This window comes from Dermochelys coriacea, chromosome 1 (genome assembly GCF_009764565.3).
Source record: "Dermochelys coriacea isolate rDerCor1 chromosome 1, rDerCor1.pri.v4, whole genome shotgun sequence".
NCBI lineage: Eukaryota > Metazoa > Chordata > Testudines > Dermochelyidae > Dermochelys > Dermochelys coriacea.
In genome coordinates, this window is record NC_050068.2 from 249,339,242 (window position 1) to 249,361,598 (window position 22,357).

Below are 22,357 nucleotides of genomic sequence, written 5' to 3' on the forward strand. Positions count from 1 at the left end.
ACGCAGTGAGTCATTAGGGCTAACTTAGAATTCAGGGGCACCCTAGGTAAAATGACTAAATTGGTCTTTGGTGAAGAAGGATCATATGAGGATTCATTGCTATAAACCAACTTGATCCTGAGATGGTAAATGGGGGGGGAGGGTTGTCTCAAATGTACACCTTCTCTTGAACATTTCTGGTTTATTGACTTTCTCAAACATATTGAATATATTGAAATCAGTATAGTTGTCGAGTTTCTGATTGCTAAAGTTTTCTGAAAACTAAATTTGAGAAGCGACATTACTTATAAAATGTAAGAAGTTTGAGTGTCTACTTTTTCCGGTTCAGTCTCTCAGGATGTAATAATGTGTTCTGTTTAGCTTATTGCTTCCAGCTAAATTTTAAAGATTATCTTTTAATATAAATTTTATAAATGCTCACTTTGGAATCTGAACACTTGTGTCACGACTTAATTTCTAGTATCTGGAATATGAATCTATACTTGTGTTTACAGTTTGAACCATAATGTTATCTCAAGCTGCCTTTCAGGGACATATGTAGGCATATGTCAGCACCATATATGGTATTCTAAAATATGTGCAATGTGACTATTATGCAGTCAGAACTTTGAATTTCCTGACTTTTGAATCTCAAGAACTATGTTACGTTAAGTTTAATTATAACCATGATATTCAAGTGAATTTCGTTTACAGTATTTAAGCTAACTTTGAGAGGGGACATGATGATACTTTTCAAGTACATAAAAGGTTGTTACAAGGAGGAGGGAGAAAAATTGTTGTTCTTAACCTCTGAGGATAGGACAAGAAGCAATGGGCTTAAATTACAGCAAGGGCAATTTAGGTTGGACATTTAGGAAAAACTTCCTAACTGTCAGAATGGTTAAGCACTGGAATAAATTGCCTAGGGAGATTGTGGAATTTTTTTAAGAGCAGGTTGAACAAACACCTGTCAGGGATGGTATAGATAATACTTAGTCCTGCCTTGAGTGCAGGGGGCTGGACTAGATGATCTCTCAAGGTCCCTTCAAGTTCTATGATTATCTTTAAAGTTTGAGTGAAGAGCTTCACTATCTGTATGGGGTACGAAACTCGGTTTCTTCCAAGACATCCAGCAAGGAGCAGGATTGCCATGAAGTTCAGCAATCTGAATTCACTGATGGCCCAAAATTGGTGCTGATATCATGACGCTTGCAGGCAGCAGACGCATGCTGTTGAGGCAAAGTACCTCTGCAAGGTTCCTTTGGATCCTGACTTCACTATGGCAGCTTAGCTCCTTCTGAAACTTTGCTGATGTGGTCTTATCAGTGACATCACTGAAGGCCTCAGTGGTAGAGACTGCATTATTAGAGGTGGGTGTTACAGCTGGTTGTACAAACGGTGTCTTTCAGGTAGACTTCAGCCCCCTGGGGAATATGTTTTGGCTTTTCCCTGGCCCAGAGCCATCAATGGGCTTCTGTGGTACCTGGGTCAAAGTAAGAGAATAAACTGCTATTCTCCTCACAGAACTGGTGTTCCAATTTCCTCCTCCTGGGTTTTGCTACCCTCTGCACCAGAGTGTCGGGGCAGCATGTGGCTCACTGGCTTTTTTTCTTTTCTTGGCCATCTACCATTGCAGTCTCTCAACATAATCTTAAATTTAGAGGTATAAACCGCATTTAAAATGGGGTATCTCTCACCATGATTTATTCTTAATCACCTTCATTTAAACTTTATTTATTTGTAGCCTTACAGTGGCATGTGGTTCAAGAGCTCATCACTCTCTAATACTGAAGTTCTTATTAATTCAACATTGCTTTCATTTCATTTACATTTACTTTGGATGGTAATATATCTGAAAATCCTAATCTGCATAGCTCTCTTCCCATTGGTTCACTTCTGTAATCTTCTGTCTTGCAGATATTTCATGCATGGGGTTTGCAAGGAAGGGAACAACTGCCGTTACTCCCATGATCTCTCCACAAGTCAGTCTGCTATGGTGTGCAGGTATTATCAGCGAGGATGCTGTGCTTACGGAGATCGTTGCCGGTAAGGAAAGATTACTGAATGTTACCTCTTTGAAAGAGGGACTTTCATCCTCAAGTTCCAGTTTGGAAGACTCAGTGGAGGATGTCTATTAATGGGAGAAAATGAGAGAGAAAACAAAACTTGAGCAATATTTTCCTATATTCCATTGAAACTGCCAAATTGTTTTAATAAGAATCTCTCCTTCACATCCCACCTCCTCCTTTTTGCAGAGTCCTACAGTGATGTCTCAAATGTATTGCTTACTTCGCAGCAGAAATAAACAGGGAAAGTGAGGGAGGAGACCATTGTTCAGATACAAGCAGAATTCAGATCTGGCATGTGTGATAACAATTGCATAATTAGACATATTTGTCAAAATCTAGATGACTTCTTCAACCTGATAGGGCTGGTGCAATAATCAGTTACACTTGGTAAGTGGGTCATTGTCTTCAGAAATAATCGATTTCCCTTTCATCTGTGCTTCTGATTGTACTCATAGCTGTTGAAAAGTGAGCATGTGATGCTTTTGAGGCCCTTTCTAGGGAATATAACTTAGAAGTATAGTAGCGAGGCATCTAAAGTATTGTCTGCACAAACAGATGCGAACTTGCTCAAGCAAACTTAACCTTTCTTAAAATAAGAGGCCTGTAACTCTCTGACAAGAGGAGTGTGCATGCAAAGGATTTTGAATTTGTCCCAGTGTGGAACAGGTTTAGCAAGGCTAAACAGTCATAAATTGAATAAACTTCAAAGGCTACTCTTAGGTCTCGGACTTAACACCCTAGTTATTGAAACCTGCATATAGTCAAATATTTATAGCATGATTGTGTACAGTTGCACACTGCAGAAACACTAATGATATCAAAATAAAATCTAGTACAAAATCTAATCTTTTTTTTTCTCTCTCATGGATAGTGGAATTACTATTATATGAATGTAAACCTGGGGAAATCTCTGAACAGCCATTTTTATACGCTGGCCTATACCACTAAGGGTATGTCTACACTACGAAATTAGGTTGATTTTTATAGAAGTCTATTTTTGTAAATCAATTTTATACAGTCGATTTGCGTATGTCCCCACAAAGCGCATTAAGTCGGCGGAGTGCGTCCGTGGCTAGCATTGACTTACAGAGTGGTGCACTGTGGGTGGCTATCCCACAGTTCCCGCAGTCTCCGCTGCCCATTGGAATTTTGAGTTAAGCGCCCAATGCCTGATGGGGCAAAAACATTGTCGCGGGTGGTTTCGGGTGCATATCATCAGTCGCCCCTCCCTCCGTGAAAGCAATGGCAGACAATCGTTTTGCGCCTTTTTTACTGGGTTACCCGTGCAGATGCCATACCACGGCAAGCATGGAGCCCATTCAACTCACCGTCACCGCTGCTGTTGTAAGCATTGTAAACACCTCGTGCATTATCCTGGACTATATGCAGAGACGCCAGCACGAGGAGGATTTTGATGAGGACATGGACACAGACGTTCCTGAACATGAGCATGAGCTGTGGCAATTGGGACATCATGGCAACAGTGGGGCTGGTTGATACAGTGGAATGCCGATTCTTGGCCAGGCAAACAAGCACAGACTGGTGGGACCACATAGTCTTGCAGGTATGGGATGATTCACAGTGGCTGCAAAACTTTCGCATGCGTAAGGCCACTTTCCTGGAACTCTGTGAGTTGCTTTCCCCCACCCTGAAGCGCAGGAATACCAAGATGAGAGCTGCCCTGGCAGTTGAGAAGCGAGTGGCGATAGCCCTGTGGAAGCTTGCAACGCCCGACTGCTACCCGTCAGTCGGGAATCAATTTGGAGTGGGCAAGTCTACTGTGGGGGTTGCTGTAATCCAAGTAGCCAATGCAATCATTGACGTTCTGTTATCGAGGGTAGTTACTCCGGGAAATGTGCAGGTCATACTGGATGGCTTTGCTGCAATGGAGTTCCCTAACTGTGGTGGGGCAATAGACGGAATGCATATCCCCATTTTGGCACCAGACCACCTTGCCAACCAGTACATAAACCGCAAGGGGTACTTCTCAATGGTGCTGCAAGCACTGGTGGATCACAAGGGACGTTTCACCGACATCAACGTGGGATGGCCGGGAAAGGTGCATGACGCTTGCATATTTAGGAACTCTGGGCTGTTCAAGGAGCTGCAAGAAGGGACTTGCTTTCCAGACCAGAAATTTACCATTGGGGATGTTGAAATGCCAATAGTTTTCTTTGGGGACCCAGCCTACCCCTTGCTTCCATGGCTCCCATAGCTCATGAAGCCTTACACAGGCAGCCTGGACAGTATTAAGGAGCAGTTCAACTATAGGCTGAGCAAATGCAGAATGGTGGTAGAATGTGCCTTTGGACGTTTAAAAGCTTGCTGGCGCTGTTTGCTGACTAGGTCAGACCTCAGCGCAACCAACATTCCCATTGTTATTGCTGCCTGCTTTGTATTCCATAATATCTGTGAGTAAGGGGGAGACATTTATGGTGGGATGGGAAGTTGAGGCAAATCGCTTGGCATTCGATTTCGAGCAGCCAGACACCAGGGCAATTAGAAGAGCACAGCTAGGTGTGCTGCGCATCAGAGAGGCTTTGAAAACCAGTTTCATGACTGGCCAGGCTACAGTGTGACAGTTGTGTGTGTTTCTCCTTGATGCAAACCCACCCCCTTTGTTGATTTTTTTTTTTAATTCCCTGTAAGCCAACCACCCTTTTCCCCCTTCTAAATAAAGTAACTATTGTTTTGAAACCATGCATTCTTTATTAATTTTAAAAAAGAGATAACTGACAAGGTAGCCCAGGTGGGGTGAGAGACGAGGGAAGGACAAGGCCACATTGTAGTCACACTAATAATCAAACTGTTTGACAGCCTTCTATTGCTTGGGCCATCCTCTGGAGTGGAGTGGCTGGGTGCCCGGAGCCTCCTCCCCCACATTCTTGGGCATCTGGGTGAGGCGCATATGGAATTTGGAGGAGGGCATGCAGTTATACATTGGATGCAACTGTGGTCTGTGCTCCTTTTGGCTTTCCTGCAGCTCCAACAGATGCTTTATCATGTCTGTTTGCTCCCCCGTTAGCCTCAGCATCGTGTCCTGCCTCAGCTCTTCATGCTCACTTAATTCTTTCCTGGCCTCTGCCACTGAATGCCTCCATGCATTAAGCTGTGCCCTATCAGTGCGGGAGGACTGCATGAGCTTGGCAAACATGTCATTGCAAGTGTGGGTTTTTTTTGCCTTCTAATCTGTGATAACCTCAGGGACAGAGATGATAGGGGGAGCGTAGAAACATTTGCACCTGGGGGAGATAAAACAGGACAGTAAAATGTAAAATTTAAGATCCATTTCTGAGAACAAAAGGGAGACTCTTTCACAGTCAATCAGGCAATTCACAGCAGACAGCACATGTGCTTTAGGTACAAGGTTGCATTTTGTCTTTTATATTGAGCATCTGCCAGTATAGTGACATATCACACGCACACAGCTGGGCAACAGAATGGTAAGCCATGGTAAGCCTTTTGGTACGCGGGGTTGGCTTTTATGCCTTCATAACGTGGGAATGTTTTTTTTCAAACTGCAGCACCTTCCTTTCCCATAGCAAGCAATGGGTTGGGTTTCACATTTAAAAGGAGGGCCTGTAGTTTTCGGGTGGATGTGCAAAACACACCTCCCCTCCCCCCGCCGCGTGGTTATTCTTCGGGATGATCCCTTTTAGCCAATCGCAAACAGCCCAGCATGAATGGGGTCCTTTTACTGGTCCCTTACAAAAATTCCCCTATTTCAACCAGGTGACCATGAATGATATCACTCTCCTGAGGCTAACACAGAAAGATGTTGCTTGAATGCAACCAAAACCCAGGACCATTCCCTGCCATGCTTTGTGCCGCAGTGATTCCAGAATACTTGCTACTGACTTGGTGTGGTAAAGTGTCCTACTGTGGAGGACAAAATAAAGCAGCCCTCCCCAGTAATCCTCTGCAAAGGCTTTCAGAGTACCTCCAGGAGAGCTTCATGGAGATGTCCCTGGAGGATTCCTGTTCCATCCCCAGACACGTTAACAGACTTTTCCAGTAGCTGTATTGACCACGAATGCATCCCAATTCTTCAGGGCAAATCAAACATTGAACACTATTGCTTTAAAACCCTGTACTGTAGTGACAAATGTGCAATCACCAGAGGTGCCTTCTCCAGCTTCAGGGTCAGGGATCCCGCCTCGGGAGGGTATTGGCTCCAGGGTGGTGAAAAGGTCCTGGCTGTCAGGGAGAACAGATTCACCGCTTGCCTGTTGCATATTCTCCTCCTCCTCCTCTTCCTCATCCACAAAATCCTCCTCCCTGTTGTGTGAGACTCCCCCCCGACCCCCCCGCAGGTGTCCATGGACAATGATGGGAAAGTGGTAGAGTGTCGTCTCCCCCCGCCCCCCCCCATGCCATGCAGCTGATCATAGAAGCGGCATATATGGGGCTCTGACCTGGAGCGACCATTTGCCTCCTTTCTTTTGGTAGGCTTGCCTGAGCTCTTTAACTTTCACGTGGCACTGCTGTGTGTCCCTGTTGTAGCCTCTCTCCAACATGCCCTGTGAGATTTTGGTGCATTTATTTGCATTTCTTCTTTTTGACCAGAGTTCGGCCTGCACGGATGCTTCTCCCCATACAGCAATCGGATCCAGTGTCTTCTGTTCGGTCCATGCTGGAGCTAGTTTGCAATTCTGGGGGGACTGCATGGTCACCTGTGCTGCTGAGTTCGCCATGCAGACCAAACAGGAAATGAAATTCAAAAGTTCCCAGGGCTTTTCCTGTGTACCTGGCTGGTGCATCGGAGTTCAAAACGCTGACCAGAGCAGTCACAATGGAGCACTCTGGGATAGCTCCCAGAGGCCAAAACCGTCGATTTGCGTCCGCGCTACCCCAAATTCGACCCAGCAAGGTCGATTTTTAGCGCTACTCCCCTTGGTGGGAAGGAGTACAGAAGTCTATTTTAAGAGCCCTTTAGGTCGACGGAACGGGGTTGGTTGTGTGGATGCAGTCATTTTTAAATCGACCTAACGTGGCTAAATTCAACCAACCCTGTAGTGTAGACGAGGGCTTAGTCATCATCCATTTGAAGATGTGCGTAGGTGTGAAGGCTTAAGATTCTCAATTGAAAGAGCAAGGGAACCATGCTGAGAGGCATGGTTGACTTCCCTTTGAGAATGTTACTGATTTACACAGAACTAGGACACCCTCTCCAGTCAGACTGAGTACTTCTCCGTCTTTTATGTTTTAACAATTGTATCCTCTTCATTAACTGTTCTCATCAGTGTAAAAATCTTTGGCAAATATCTCTGAAATATTAACAGAAAAATAAATCGCAGATCTGCAAATGAAACTAATTTTTTAGTCTGTGGAGCCTGAGTGCTGTCAGGACTTGGACTTCTAAGGAAGCAACATTTTCAATCTCTTGGTGAATAGGGGATTAAGGTCTCTCATTAGGAAATAGTGACACCTTTTGTGCTCATCATGGATGTAAGGCCAGGGAGTTTGGATGGGGAGGGTGAAAGTATGTTTACTGAGTCAAAGTAGCTGTTTGCTTTTTAATGTCTGAACTTAGAAGGATATCTGAATGAGGCACAATGATTAATGTTGAGCACGTAGGAAGTATTCAATAATAGCATATCTGCATGTGCTTTTGAAAGGGCTAGCTTCAGATATGGTTGAAATAAGTTTTTGTAAGAAGAACACAGGCAAATTTGCTGTGGACTGCTTCATCTCCTGCAAAATCACCAATAGCTACTGTCCCCTTAAACGGTGCTGGTAAGTTTTAAAGGAAACTGTTTCTGTTTATGTAAAGGGTCACTTTTCTAATCTAGCTCTGGGATATTTAGGGCACCTCTGGTATTATGCCTCAGTGACTCCATTTCCCTGTGATTGCATATCAGTCCTTTGTACAAGACTGTTGTATGGGTGACTTCTTACTGAGTTCACATGCAGCATTTAATTTGTTAGATATGAACATACCAAGCCATTGAAGCGGGAAGAAGTGACTACTGTGAATCCATCTGCAAAAACTTATCCATCAGCATCTTCAGACCTCCCATCTCTCCCTGAAGCACTTGAAGCGAGCACTGGTGAGACTGAAGTTAAAGATACAGATCTGGCAGCTACAGGAGCAGGTGCTGAAGACTGGGTGAATGCTGTAGAATTTGTCCCTGGGCAGCCATATTGTGGACGTGGTAAGCTGATCGTGGGATAACGGTAATTTTTCTTTTGTGGGTTCACAAATTACATGCAGTGTGCAAACTACTTCAGTGTTTTGTCATCTTAAGCCATCTGTAACGAGTGTGAATGTTTGTGTTTTTAAAGTGGAATATATTCTTCTTCATGAATCGTTTTTAGTTGATCCCCCTGTTCTGAAGTTGGCTCACATACTCTTGCATGGACAGCACAGTGATTCCATAGCAGTTATTGGGGGCAATGGAGCACCTGGGCATGGACCCAAATGTTCTAGAACCTATATAATGAAGGGCTCACCCTGTAATTCCTCCATTCCCTTTTTTCCCTGGTCTAAGTAGGTTGCAGAACCTTCTCCTTCAAGTTCCCCCTCTCTCCCCTTAGAGAAGGGGGTGCATGAGTGTGTTGTACATATACAATTTTTTAATTGAAACAGTATTAGATGCTTTTCTTTCCAGTGTTTATCTTTCTATAATTGACTTTTCGTAGGACACCATGGATGATGTTGGCAAGAAATCAGATTTCAAGAGGGTGCCCCTCTTGTTACCAAAATATATGTGATCAGTACATCTGTTGTCTGGTCTGCCTTGGAGAACCTTTGCGTTGCCTTTATTCCTAGGCCCAGGAGGAAACAAGCTGGCTGAAAATGCTTACTTAGAAGAGGTTCTACTGCCTGGCCATATAGCATCTGTGAATCAGGGCAACAAAAGCTCCAAATAAGACCTTGGAGCAGGAGTAGCTGTTGCACCACACCATCGTGGCTGGGGTAGAGGGAACTCTGGTATTGAGTCAGTATAGTTCTGGGATTATTGGAGCCATTCTGTTCCTGCAGCAACCCTTGCTGCCCTCATATCTGCATACTGAGTTCACCATCTACCTCTACTGTTAGTGTGAACAGGGAATAATTTCACAGTTAAGACTCCAAGGAAAGGGCAGCTTTTGGTGCTGTTTGATTTTGAAGGCAGTCATCTTGCAGGCTGAATTCTGTTCTGGAGGTATCAGAATTGGTGACCGTGATAATCATTTAGTCCATGTAGCTTGGATGTTCCAGTAGGTCCACAGGAATAAAGATCCACCTGTTTTCCTGTTTTCCCTTACAGTGCCTCTTCTCTATAGTGACAGTATACAGATATCTGTTTTCACTGGGGAAAAGGGGCACATAGTTAAAAAAAAAACAAAAAAAAAAACACAAACCTTTCTGCTTGTGAAATCAGTTGAATACTGGATCTAAGAGCAGAGCTGTGTGTTTTGAAGTTTCTTCTTCAGTGCCTTGACATTTAGGAATGCTGTCTGGCCAACATTCTTAACCTGCTTGGTCTTACTGAGGCTGGATCCTCTCCATGCTTGGTCAGGGACACAATTTATGGAGACTCAGGGTCACCAGAGCATGAGCCTAACAAAGCTGAGAGGCATCGTCAATAACAGAGGAGGATACTGGAAGAACTGGATGACTTTGAGGACTGGAGTAATAGAAATTGAATTAAAATTAATAGCATAAAGTGCATGGTCATGCATTTAGGGACTAACAAGAATTTTTGCTATGAACTGGGGTATCGTCAGGTTAGGGTGACCAGATGTCCCATTTTTAAAGGGACCGTCCCATATTTAAGCCCTCCTGTGGGTGTCCCAACGTTTTTCTTTAAAATGGGCAAATTGCCCCATATCTTCTGTCCCCCCGTCCCCCCCACATCAGTACTGGCGGGTCCTCCCGTTGGCTGGATCCCTGCTTGACAGCCTCCCGCCCAGTGGTGAGGGGGGTGGGGTCTAGAGGCCGTTGATGAGGGTGGATGTGAAAGGCTAGTGGTGGGGCAAAGATGCAGCATGTGGGGCTGGCTGCTCCCCTGCTGGTCCATCAGCGCAACCCCTGCTGCATGCAGGGTCCTGTCTCATTTCCTGCTGGCTGTGTGCTGTGGTGGCTGGTGAGTGTGGGCAGGCGCCAGGTAGCAGCTGGTTACATGTTACCTCTGCTGCCCACCCATCAGCCCTTTACATGCTCCTCCTCTCACTGTCCACGCCCTGCTTTGTCCCCCAGCCCCTGGTCAAAGCGCTCAACTCACCAACAGCCTGGCTGGCAGGCTCCTTCCTTCCCCCCACTGCAGGAAAGCCCAAGAACCTCCGGCCCGGGGTGCTGGCTTGGAGGAGCGGAGTCCTGTATGTGCCAAAGCCCCACACAGCACTGGCACGGGGAAGCCTCTCCGCCCCTCAATTAAGCTCTGGAGTGGGAGGGGGGGGAAGCGATTTCTTGTCTGTTCATGCCCCGAACCTGCAGGCTCTACAGCAACCCCCGGGGCAGGGACTTAGCACCCTCTTCACCCACCCTTCCCCTCACCCTGGGTCCTGCCCCCAGGGAGCATGGGGCTGCTCCATCCCCTAGGCACCCTCCCCTGCTGAGCCACCTCTCTGGTCAGGTTCGCTGAAGCCCCTGCAGTCAGGTTTCCTGTGCCCTGGTGCACAATGCGTCCTTAGGGCTTAACCCCTTCCTGCCCATGCTATAGCCAGAGGCAGCTGGGTTATGCTGGTGGCCAGCAGCAGCCTGGAAGTGTTGGCTGCCTTTCGACACTATGCGGGCAGGAAGGGACAAGTTGCTTCCAGCTACACGGGGTGGGTGGGGGGAGAAGAGATGAGCTCTGCAAAGACTCTACAGGTCACCCTTCCCCTCCACCCCTACCCCTGTGGCTGGAAGTAGCTCCTGTCCCGTCCCTTCCCTCCAACACAATGCCGGAAGGCTGCTGCTGCCCACATTCTGGTGTGAAACCTGGCAGAAATCTGGGGAGGGGAGCATGTGACCTCCATGCCTCCCCACTTGTTGCCTCGGGAAGATGCGGCGCCATGTACCAGGAGAGGCAGGTCCATGCCGGAGGCCCAGCCAGGCAAGGAGGGTAGAGAGCGATGGGCAGGGAGGGTCAGGTTGGTTGGTCACCCTCCCTGTGTGAGAGAGGTTTTTCGGAACTCTGTGTGTGTCACCCCTCCCCATGTGAACCTTAAAGATAAGAGGGTAAATCAAAAACTATACAGGATTTCTTTTTAACAGGGGCTCAGTCAACTTGTTGTTAATTTGAATGTTTGTACTGCATAGTTCTGATTTGATTGCCATTGAACTCGCTTGAATACGAATAATTTTACCAGGTGTCCTGTAATCAGCATAGGGAAATGTGATCACCCTATATAAGGTGGAAATAAAAAGACCTGTGTGTATTCGTCAGTCACAGGATAACTGAGCCATCGGTGTGATGTGGCAGTGAAAAAGGCAAATGCAATCCTAGGATATATCCGGCAAGGTATTTCCAGTAGAGATAAGTATTAATAGAGGTGATGGTAAAACCTTATCTGCACTATGTATAATTTTGGTCACCCATTTTAAAAAAAAAAAAAGAAGAAAATTTAAATATTGGAACAGGTGCAGAGGAGGGCTATCAGGATGAGCAGGGGAATGGAGAACCTAACTTATGAGAGAAGACCAAAAGAGCATGGCTTGCTTAGCCTAGAAGAATGAAGACTGAGAAGGGTTATGATTGCTCTTTAAATACATTGCAGGTGCTGGGGAAGTTAAACAGCAGAAGAGCTATTTAAGCTAAAGGATAACGTTGACATAAGAACGAATGGATAGCTCTGCCCATAAATTCAGGTTGGAAATTAGAACGTGGTTTTTAGCCATCTGAGGAGTGATATTCTGGAACAGCCTTCCAGTAGGGAGCTAACTATGGGGACTAACAACCTAACTAGTTTTAAGATGGAGCTTTTGGTAAGTTTCTGAATAGGATTATATAAGAGAGGGTTGTCTGCAATAGCGGGGAATTGGCTTCAATCCAGGAGGCCTCTCCTAGTCCTATGTTCCTAAATAACTTTCCATTTCCCCCAGTCTCATTCCACATCCTTTTATTTAAAAAATGCTTTCTAATCCTTGGAGTTTTTCAGGGTATTTATTTTAATTTATAAAAGTTACTGCTAGGGGAATTCTGCAACAAATTAAAAATTCTGCGCACAATATTTTAAAATTCTGCAAAATTTTTCATTTTATTTGTCAAAATAACACAATATAATCACTCTGATTTCAATTATTTTGGTAATGTATTTAAACTACAATACGGTGGATGGTGAATGGGAGTCGGGAGCAATGGAAATCCCCAAGACCCTTGCCAAATAGTAATGTAGCTAGGTTTGACCCTTAATTTCTAGTTATTGGTCAACAAATATATGCAGCCTTATGCTTGGTTGTTACCTCATAGGCAAGTGAGGGCTGGGGACTCAAACTCGCAATTTATATTGGCTACTGACCATCTCCAGAAAGGTCAATAGCAAACAGTTCATGGAGCACATTTTGATAGGAAATTTTTTCAGTCCAAAGATGTAGACCAGTTCTAATCATGAAAGCACCATAAGTATTTATAAGACCATACTATCCTTTACAGTAAGGCCCCTGGTAGGCTGGACTGGTTTTTTACCTGCCGTGTCCGCAGGTTCGGCCTATCGCGGCTCCCACTGGCCGTGGTTCGCCGTTCCAGGCCAATGGGGGCTGCAGGAAGTGGCGCAGGTCAAGGGACATGCTGGCTGCCCTTCCCGCAGCCCCCATTGGCCTGGAGCGGTGAACCGCGGCCAGTGGCAGCCGCGATCAGCCGAACCTGTGGACGCGGCAGGTAAACAAACCGGTCTGGCCCGCCAGGGGCTTTCCCTGAACAAGTGGTGGACCGGCTTTGAGAACCACTGCTTTACATTACTCTGGCAATGTGAAAGAGCCTTAAAACTTTTACACCTGTTTTATACTCCTGGGGGAATTCACAAAGACAATGGGAACAATTCACTAAGCTGGCAGGCTGCTACATTCTGCTCTGCCTGAGGGGACAGAGCCTGCCCCATGCCTACCTCCTCAGAAACACCATGAAGCCCTGCCCCTCCATGCTGAGCGTGCTGCAATAGCGAGTGAGAGGGACAGTGTCCATCTGTCTGTGTGTGTGTGTGTGTGTGTGTCTCTCTCTCTCGTTTTCTCTCATTTGCACAACTGCCTCCCGCCCCCGGCGGTGATTTATGTCTCTACCGGCTGCTCCGGGCATCCGAGCCAACCTGCCTGTGCTACTGGGGAGGGGCGCTTGACCGCTCTTGCAGCTTCCCTTTGCTTTCTCATCAGAAGTCATTTTTCTGCGGGGAAGCAAAGAAATCTGCAGGGGACATGAATTCTTTGCATGCGCAGTGACACAGGATTCCCCCAGGAGTAAAAAGTGCTCATCAGTCACTGGATTCTGAGCCGTACAGGGGGTGGGAATAATATACTAGCTCCAGGGGAGATTTCTTCTGAGTACCTATGTATTAAAATGGCACTTTAGAATTGGAGGGGAAGACGAACTCATGACTGAGGAGATTTCTTCCATGTTCCATGAGGAACACCTCTCAGCTTCTTCCTGTTTTAATACATGCCAGTCACACTAGACTCTTGAACTTTTTGTATGTGCAGTTCAGGAAAAGACACAATCTTTAGTATTTTGGGAGATTTTTAAAGGTATCCAGCACATAAAGCTGCAGATAGTCCTCTTTGAAAATCCCACCAGATGCTTATCTGCATTTTTAGGTACCAAGACAACTTTAAAAGATAGCTAGCTTTAAAAATCTAGCCCTGGGACTCAAAGGAGGGAAATAGTACTGTATGTGTGTGCCTTATGTAGTCTACAAAAAAGCTTCTGTTGCAGCTAGCCATTTGTTTCAGTAGCAAAGAACTTGATGGGTTTTTTCAGGGCCACAAGGACCTCCCTGACTCCAGGTTCTCATTTGGTTGTGACAGCCATTATTTGGCCCAGAAGATCTGGTCTTTCAAGGCTGTAAGATCAGCACCTCTGGACAGTAATTCAAGGACACTAGGTCAAATGGATAAGAGCCAAGGCAGTTGTGTTCTTTTTTTTTTTTTTTTTTTGGCTCTTAATGAAGATCGCCATTTATCAGTGTTGTGGCAGAATTATGATTTGCACCTTTAGTCCAAGCTCCTGCCCTTCTTGGAATATTATTGTTAGCCAAGAGAAATGAAAGCTGTTGCTTCGGAATGTCAAGAAGCAGCTAAAGATAATGTTGTGTGCTGCTAACAATATATCTGATACATGTAATGTTCTGAAAGTGACCTTAAGAAGACACTTGTATCTCAGAGCTTCCAGGTTGTTTCTGTAAAGTTCAGATTCAAGCTTTCATGGAAAATTATGCACAATAACTTGAAAAAGCAACAGTGCTTTTCCTCAAGATTAGTCTGGAAGCCTTGGTCTTTGAGTTGTATGCTTTGTGTATGTTTGGAGTAGCAAACACCCAGGAAATACTCCTGAGGTTCAAGCTTGGCAATTCACTTCCAGCACTTAGGTATAATCAGCAAGCCACACTGGAGACTAATCTCTGGAGTTGCTGAGAAGAACAGACAAGCAGTGTGGAGGGGAAAATGTCATGATCCAGGATTTACCCCATTTCTCCATTCTAAACCTGTTGAAAGCTGATGAAAGAATAGCTTGCAGGCTCACTCAACAGCCTGCTGGACCAATTGTGTTTTTTTTGTTTCGTTTTGTGTTTTTTTTTTGCTCAGCCAGGAGAGTTGTGTACTCTGGCAACCAACAGAGGTCTCTTCATCCCAATGTAGTATCATGATGCATGGAGGATTGAAGAATGGGAGCAACTGGAGAGCTTGCTCTTTGTTGAAAAGCAAGTCTTTGGGATTAGTGAGTTGAGAATTAAGTCATTCTTTTGTCTTTCACTTGCCTGGGGCAAAAAAAATCCATAGCAAACAAGCTGAGCCAGGATCAATATGACTGATCTTTAAAGTAAGACTTTTGTGGTTCAATTTACCTCAAAGTGGGGGCATCCAGAAATACTTATTTGCTTCTGCAGACAATATCAAATGCCAGACAATTTGCACAAAAGCAGTGATGCTTGTCCCATACTTTTCTGCTCCATGGGGGTGGAGACCTTATTTTTCCCCCTCTTTTGCCTCTGGTTCTTGTAGAGAAGATGCAAGAGGCAACACACAATTCTTGTAGTACCAGATTATAAAGTAGTTCTGGTTCTAGGCCTCATTCTGGCAGAGGAGCAACAGGTGATTCTTCTCTTCTTTTCCAGACCTGTTATCTCTCAATGGAGGATTGAACCTACACCCAGATCCATAATTCCTCCCTATGGCATTTTACATCTTGGAGTTGAGTAGATGAAGACTGCTCCTGGAAGAAACCCAGCAAATTACATTAGAATCTTGTAAGCCTTCCATTGGAAATCTTATGCCCTAAAGTAGAACTGTTTCTCATTCCTTTAAGGAAAGAGCCTCCGGATCCTGTCCTCATTGTTTTATATTGGATTGTTTTTTCTTTCCCATATCAAATCATGGATTATCTTTCCCCACAGTTAAAGTAAGCCTTTAAATTAAGCATCTATTAAGCCTTTAAGAATAGTTGTCTTTTTTCACATATCTGAACCTGGTGCTCACTAGGTCAACAGAAGATCCATTTGAACCTAGACTGTTTTCTTCATTGCTTATTTTGTAATGTTGATCAGAAATGCAAGTGAAATGCAAGGTGCCATTGCTGATCTTCCTTAGCGTTCAATATGGATAAACTTAAGTTTTGTCCTTATGCCAAAGTGGCATCTCACTTGTCATTTAAATAGAACCATTGTCTTTTCTTGGCTCATGACTGAGTTGGTGAGGCTATTCCACAATTTGGATGGTAAAAGGAAATTCAGTTATACCATTTCACAAATCATCTTGTAGATTCCTGGCCCAGAGGGAGAAATCTCAAGAGGAATCCATCTCAGCCCAGAGAGAGTAGACAAATGGATAAGATTTTCAGCTCAATTTATGACCAGGCAGGGATCCTGTTAATCAAAAGCTGCTGGGACTCCTTTGACTAGGGTTGCTGCAACACTGCCAATTTAATTTAGAACTGTCTGGAGAAATATCTAGGAACTTGGAGATCATTTTTCTTTTAAATTTAATTCACCAACTTACTCAGTGTTTGTTCTCTTGACGACCAGGACAAATCATATGGCTGTTTAGGAACAGAAGTCCTTCAGTCCTTCAATCGCTATTTCAGCTAGTTCCTGGGGGACTGATATTGCTAGTTCTTCTCCCCAGAATGAAGAAGAGCCGAGGCAATTTATGAAGAGGAAACAAAGATTACTACCTGTGATCAGAATTCTCTGCAGGTATGATCTCAACAAATCCACGCTCATTATCCCTCCTTAGACTTCAGAAGGGGGATTTGAGATTTGCCAGAGAAGTAGTAAGAGACTTGGGCAGGGTTCTTATATCCTCTGTTGTAGAACATTCCTGTGAGTCCAGCAGTGAAAGCCACCCCAGCAACTAACTGCTTAAGAACTGCAGCCTGTGCAACAGCATGCTGACTAACATGACTCATGAGCATAAGACTCTGTTGAGGCAGTATTTTTGTAGCTCCCAGTTAGTCCTCCTGGTAAGTATCCTTCCTCCTCTACAGAGCCTTGGTGTTGGCTGTATAGGGACAAAACACCAGTTTTAGTGGTTGAAGCACAAGAATTTAACCATCATGTACTGAAGCTTGTCTCAGCCCGTGTAAATCATGTTTGAACTGATTCAAAAAGCAAGAGGGACAGGGTTTTTAACCTACTGTCAGCATGATTTAATTCAGTTCATATTTGAACCAAACCTTGTTACAAGCATGGTTGAACCACAAGAGTATTTACTCACTTTCAGAACTGGTCATTTTTTTCTTAGTATGGACCTTGTCCTGTTGGATAAGGTTGAATCTCACCACTAATGCACTGATTGACTTGCTTATGTTGAAAGCTGAGAAAATCAGAGTTGAAACTACTTCCGCACTTCCTTTTAGGATGAAAAAATTGCTTCATCATTTCAAGGCAAGGTTTTGAGCGATTTATTGACACAAGCCTTGTGCATTTTTTATGTTCCTTGGATAAAATGAGTTGGTTTACTGAAAGTTTTTATAGCTGAAAAGCATGCATTGCAAACCCTAACACTCAAATGTAACACATTTACCATCTCTAACTTCCCCCTGCAGCTGCCCCTTCCAGCATCGAAACACCCTTGCAGGGAATGGTAATTGAGGAAGAGTATGAAAAGCAGCAAGCAAATGTGGAGATGAAGAAGCAACTGTGCCCCTACGCTGCAGTAGGAGAATGTCGTTATGGAGAGAACTGCGTGTATATCCATGGGGATGTGTGTGACATGTGTGGGTTGCAGGTTCTACATCCAGTTGATGCTGCCCAGAGATCCCAACACATAAAGGTAAGCATACAAATGGCTTGTGTTGAATAGCTTCAAGTTACTCCCTTGCCTTGTGCAATCACTTGTCATTCATTCCCTTTCTTCTGAAGTTGACTGCATGCAAGTCAGTCAGTTAACAAGGTCCACATTGCAAACTGAACTATTTCCTGTCAAGGCTGTTTTCAAAGCAGCCTTGTTTAAAAGAAGCTGGACGCCTTCTGCATTGAGGATAAAGTCTGTATAATTGTACTAATGCTCATTTCAAACACTCAAATGTGGGTAACTTAGGTCAGTTTTCGTGAAGTTTTAGTTCAGCTATTTCTGCCTGGGTTCTTGGAAAAGAACCTGAACTTGAAGTTGACCATTGCCTCCTATTACCTGAAAGACTGTTTTTTGAGGACCTGAACCTCCCAGATGGTTAATATCTTTTTTAGCGCAGAATGTGGGGAGAATACATTTTAAGATGAAACTAGTGAGTTAAAACGTATTAAATAGTGCACAAGATTACAGGCTGGTTTTCTCTCTCTCCTCTTCAGTCTTGCATTGAGGCTCATGAGAAGGACATGGAGCTCTCATTTGCCGTTCAGCGTAGTAAAGACATGGTGTGTGGGATCTGCATGGAGGTGGTATATGAAAAAGCCAACCCCAGCGAGCGCCGCTTTGGGATCCTCTCCAACTGCAACCATACTTACTGTCTCAAATGCATCCGCAAGTGGAGAAGCGCTAAACAATTTGAGAGCAAGATTATAAAGTGAGGCACTTCCCCATCTTGATTGTGCTTTGTTACGTGGGAAGAATTTAGTATCTTGTGACAACTTGCAACAAAGTCCCCGCACAAAGACTGCATTTAATGCATCCTAACTAACGTTAATCCAGAACTGAAGTCATCTTCCAGGGGTAGCATTTTGTTTGTATTTACAGTCTGACTTAGTTAATCTAGATTAGTTTGCAAAATCCACTTATTTGGATGAAAGTCATGTTTTGTCTTCAGTTAGTTACCGTTTAAAGGTTTCAGGCACCCAGATTAGATGATAAAAACAGATTAACCAGTTCTGAATGTATGTTTCCTAACTTTTCACTGCCCTTATTAGCCAGCCAATGACCCATACCCTCTTTAAGACGTTCTAAAGAAACCCAAACAATTACAAAAACCAAACAAAACTACAAAAAAAAAATAAATTTATCTAAATCTAAAGAAAAAGGAGTCTGTGTGAAATGTTTTCCCCCCCTCCCCCAAGTTCTTTGGAGACAAAATGATCAGCTGCTGAGTTGAGTTCTGAAAGAAGAGGAAGAGTTTAGGTTGTCGTCTTGTGCAAAAGAGAACGTAGATTGAAAAAGAAGTACAAAGTCCTGGCAGTAAGTGCCCAGGCACACTAGGATACATCTTTAAAGATGGGATATGTGCCATGGTATGTTTTATAATAGGACAGAGTGCCCCTGTAATGTGGAATTTTGCAGTGCAGTCTCTTCGTTCCCCAGGTCCTGCCCAGAATGTCGGATCACATCTAACTTTGTCATTCCAAGTGAGTACTGGGTGGAGGAGAAGGAAGAGAAGCAGAAACTCATTCAGAAATACAAGGAGGCAATGAGGTACGAGCGCTGCAGCCTTTTGTCAAGTTAAGACTGCAGAGATAAGGGCACACCTGGAGAACAAGGGTGTTTATCTAAAGCCCTCTCATACCTCCTTTCCACCCCCACAGTGCATCCTTACTTATCCACCCACAGATGCATGCATCCACACAGTCACCTAGCTTTCTTATGTACTTACTGACTTCACAAGCCTTTTCCTTACCCACCCAATATAATTGATACAGTCATAAGGTGGTAGACTTGTGCACTGTGAGTCATCAGCTTCCCTATGCATGCATCTGCCCACACACACATCTGTTGGGTATGCACATAGTGCAATACATTTCTGTGTATGTATTTTTATTGATAAAATGGTGTCAGCAGCAAATGGTGCATATTTAAAGAGACCCCTGGACGATAGGCAAATGCAATACTGAATTCTGACTGGCTCTGCTGTGAGTAAGGGTTGCGATATTTTCCTTTCCAGCAACAAGCCATGCAGGTATTTTGATGAAGGCCGTGGGAGCTGTCCATTTGGAGGGAACTGTTTTTACAAACATGCATATCCCGATGGTCGCCGAGAGGAGCCACAGAGACAGAAAGTGGGAACATCGAGTAGATATCGAGTAAGTCTCACTGCTTTTGCTTTCTGAAACAAAGGGGTAGACTTTTTGGAAGAGAGAAGGAAAAGGTGTGAATACCTCAGATTTGCTTATGTAGTAAAACATACATAGTGGATTGGAGAGGAGAGTGGTCCAAAGACTGGAAGTGATGGAGGGCAGACTGTGGAAGAGACATTTCCTAATGTCACCTGTATCTTGAGGCAGAAATGTTGGTGGTCAGCTAGAGCAGGAGTAAATGCAGATCCTATTGTGAAGCATGACTAGCTGCATGTTATATACCTGGGAGCTGAGCATTGTAAGCCCCAGGAGCATATGTATCTTGTAACTCCCGGTCACACAAGAGCAATAACTGTGTTCCCTTTGCAGGCCCAGCGAAGGAATCGGTTCTGGGAATTCATTGAGGAGAGGGAGAGCAGCGACCCCTTCGAGAACGATGAGGATGAGGTTGTGACCTTTGAGCTCGGAGAGATGTTGCTCATGCTTTTGGCAGCAGGAGGTGATGATGAGTTGACAGATTCCGAGGATGAGTGGGACTTGTTTCACGACGAGCTGGAAGATTATTATGACTTGGATCTATAGCACCTGTCAGCGGAGTTTGGACTGTCTGCTTGGCATCAGGCAGTAGCTCTTTCCTGTGGTGTGGCAGTGCCTGTGTTTCTCCTAGGCAGGCCTATCAATTCCAGGTGCTGTTGTAATAACTTTTACCCAGGGTCTGTCTCCTCCCCTTGCCCCAGGAGTGTTTTGTTTTTTCTCTGTTTAAACAAATAACAAGAAATCTTTAAAACGTTAGTTTTTGTAAAATGAATTAACTGTCAAACAGTTAGCTTAGGTTTGTTGCTTCATCTGTGTTCCTGACGGGATTCACCCAGTTCCAGGGTTAAAGTGTTTACAGGACTTCCACACTCATCTTGAAGAGCCCAGATACAAAAATGAGAGCAGTGGCCATGCAGTGGGGGATATAAATTGGCCAGTGGCCTTTTTCTGCTGTGGACTTCAAATCAGTACTTCCGATTTCAGGCCAGACACACGTACTTCTTGCTGGCTTCAGCTCTGTTCCAACCCCCTCATGTACACACCTTCATTTGTGGTTTTGGTCTCTTGTTTACTTGCACATTACTATTACTACTGTGTAACCAGAGCCAGGTGCGACTGTTCCAGGTTTTTACTGTGTTTAGCATGAAAGGAAAACGTGTTTGTACGTGAAAGGAGAACTTTCAATGTGTATAAACAAATAAACGCAGAGTTGGATCTCAAGGGCTGGGAGACTCTCTGTATATGTTTAAAAAACCAACTCTCCTCCCATTTTGGTGCATGAATTGTAATCTCCAATTGGACATGAAACTGGTTTAGTGGTCTCAGCCCAGTCTGTGACAATGGTCTTAACCATCAGGTATAACTTGGCATTCCTTAATACACCAGCTCTCTCTAATGTATATTATAGGGGCTGACTAAAAGTAGGAATCTGGTTAGCCAGAAGAGGGTTCTCACCATATTGTTATCCAGTAGAACATCAAGTCAGGATCCCTTATTGCATTGCTCACATAGTTTTATACCATCGATAACCACTCAAGCTATGAGCTTATCCAGGAAATCACTATACGACTTAGTTGGTTCAAGGCACTCCTGGCTCATATCCCATCTGAGTTATGCAGGTTGTTTGGAAGAGCTGCAAACTTGTTGTGAGTTATTGGGTTACCTAGCGAATAACTAGCAGTCATGCAATAGCAAGATAGAATCCCATTGATAAGAGCTCATCTTTTTTGCCACCAAAGCTCCAATGCAGGAATTTTAACCTTGCATTAAATTATTGCTGCTCTTTTAATGACTCATGGATGCCCCATGATCTGTTTTGCTGCTTCTCTTGCCTGAGACAGCCTCTCCTTTCACTTTTAAAATGGAATAAAAAGTTGTTGCTGAGGTCTATGATGTATTGTTTTGCAGCTGCCTTTTGTAAGAAGCACTGTTCCCAAATAAAAAACAAACAATTAAACAAGAAGTCTGTTCTTTCTTTAAGCTGGGAGTCTCTAGATCTCAGCCTCCGTTTGTATGCCCTTAGTGTAAACTAGTCTGGTTATTACTAATTACTGAGTCCTGTGCAATGCCATAGTCATGTTGCAGCATTAATACACAATTGTATCTTGTCAACAGCCGTGTGCAAAACAGGAAATTCTATAATATATAAAGAGAGAGAACATTTTTATGAAAAAAGACAGCTGAGACCACCAAACTATGAAAGTGCTTGGGATTACCACTGAGTGATAACAGAGGTGGCTTTCCTTCTCAGAGTTGAGGTCTAAGACTAGCTCAATTCTGTCAGTTTGTTCTGGGCTGTACATTTTACAACATGCACATCAAATATTGCTTGTGGTGTCAGTGGACGACAAACGCCTGCTATAATACTTTGTACTGTTTATCCAGAGAACTCAAAGCACTACTGTAAGCTAACTACTTCCTGGTGGACCACACCCTCCTTTATGGGCCACTGTGTATATTACATTGTAAAGCACCTTTGTCTCTGGGAATCAGGAGATATTTAAGTAAACAGCAGTAAAAATGTTTTCAAATAGACTGTGGGGGCGGGGATGAAGGAAGAGGTGAGTACTGTTGAAACTGGTCTTAGACTATTCAGATACCCTATCCTGTACACACACACATTGTGATGGCTAGTAGACTGCACAGATCCCAAATAGGGGAGAGAAGTGTGGGGGTGGGAGAGGCTAGGCAGAGTGGGGGGGAAAAGGATACAGAGCTAG

At 44.2% G+C, this 22,357-nt stretch overlaps 1 protein-coding gene across 2 annotated transcripts in view; it reads left to right on the plus strand.

Annotated features, from left to right (window-relative positions):
- The window catches only part of MKRN1 (makorin ring finger protein 1), a 34,029-nt gene extending 13,171 nt beyond the window's left edge, over nt 1-20,858 (plus strand). Inside the window, exons 2-8 of one of the 2 annotated variants that reach the window (XM_038386594.2) lie at nt 1,897-2,025; nt 7,977-8,203; nt 17,207-17,433; nt 17,949-18,163; nt 18,892-19,002; nt 19,469-19,607; nt 19,971-20,858. In XM_038386594.2, coding sequence (XP_038242522.1) covers nt 1,897-2,025; nt 7,977-8,203; nt 17,207-17,433; nt 17,949-18,163; nt 18,892-19,002; nt 19,469-19,607; nt 19,971-20,183 — 1,261 coding nt within the window. In that variant the 3' untranslated portion in view covers nt 20,184-20,858. The remainder of the gene's footprint in view (nt 1-1,896; nt 2,026-7,976; nt 8,204-17,206; nt 17,434-17,948; nt 18,164-18,891; nt 19,003-19,468; nt 19,608-19,970) is intronic. The other variant, XM_038386595.2, reaches the window with a different exon arrangement.
- The last annotated feature ends 1,499 nt before the right edge of the window (nt 20,859-22,357 follow it).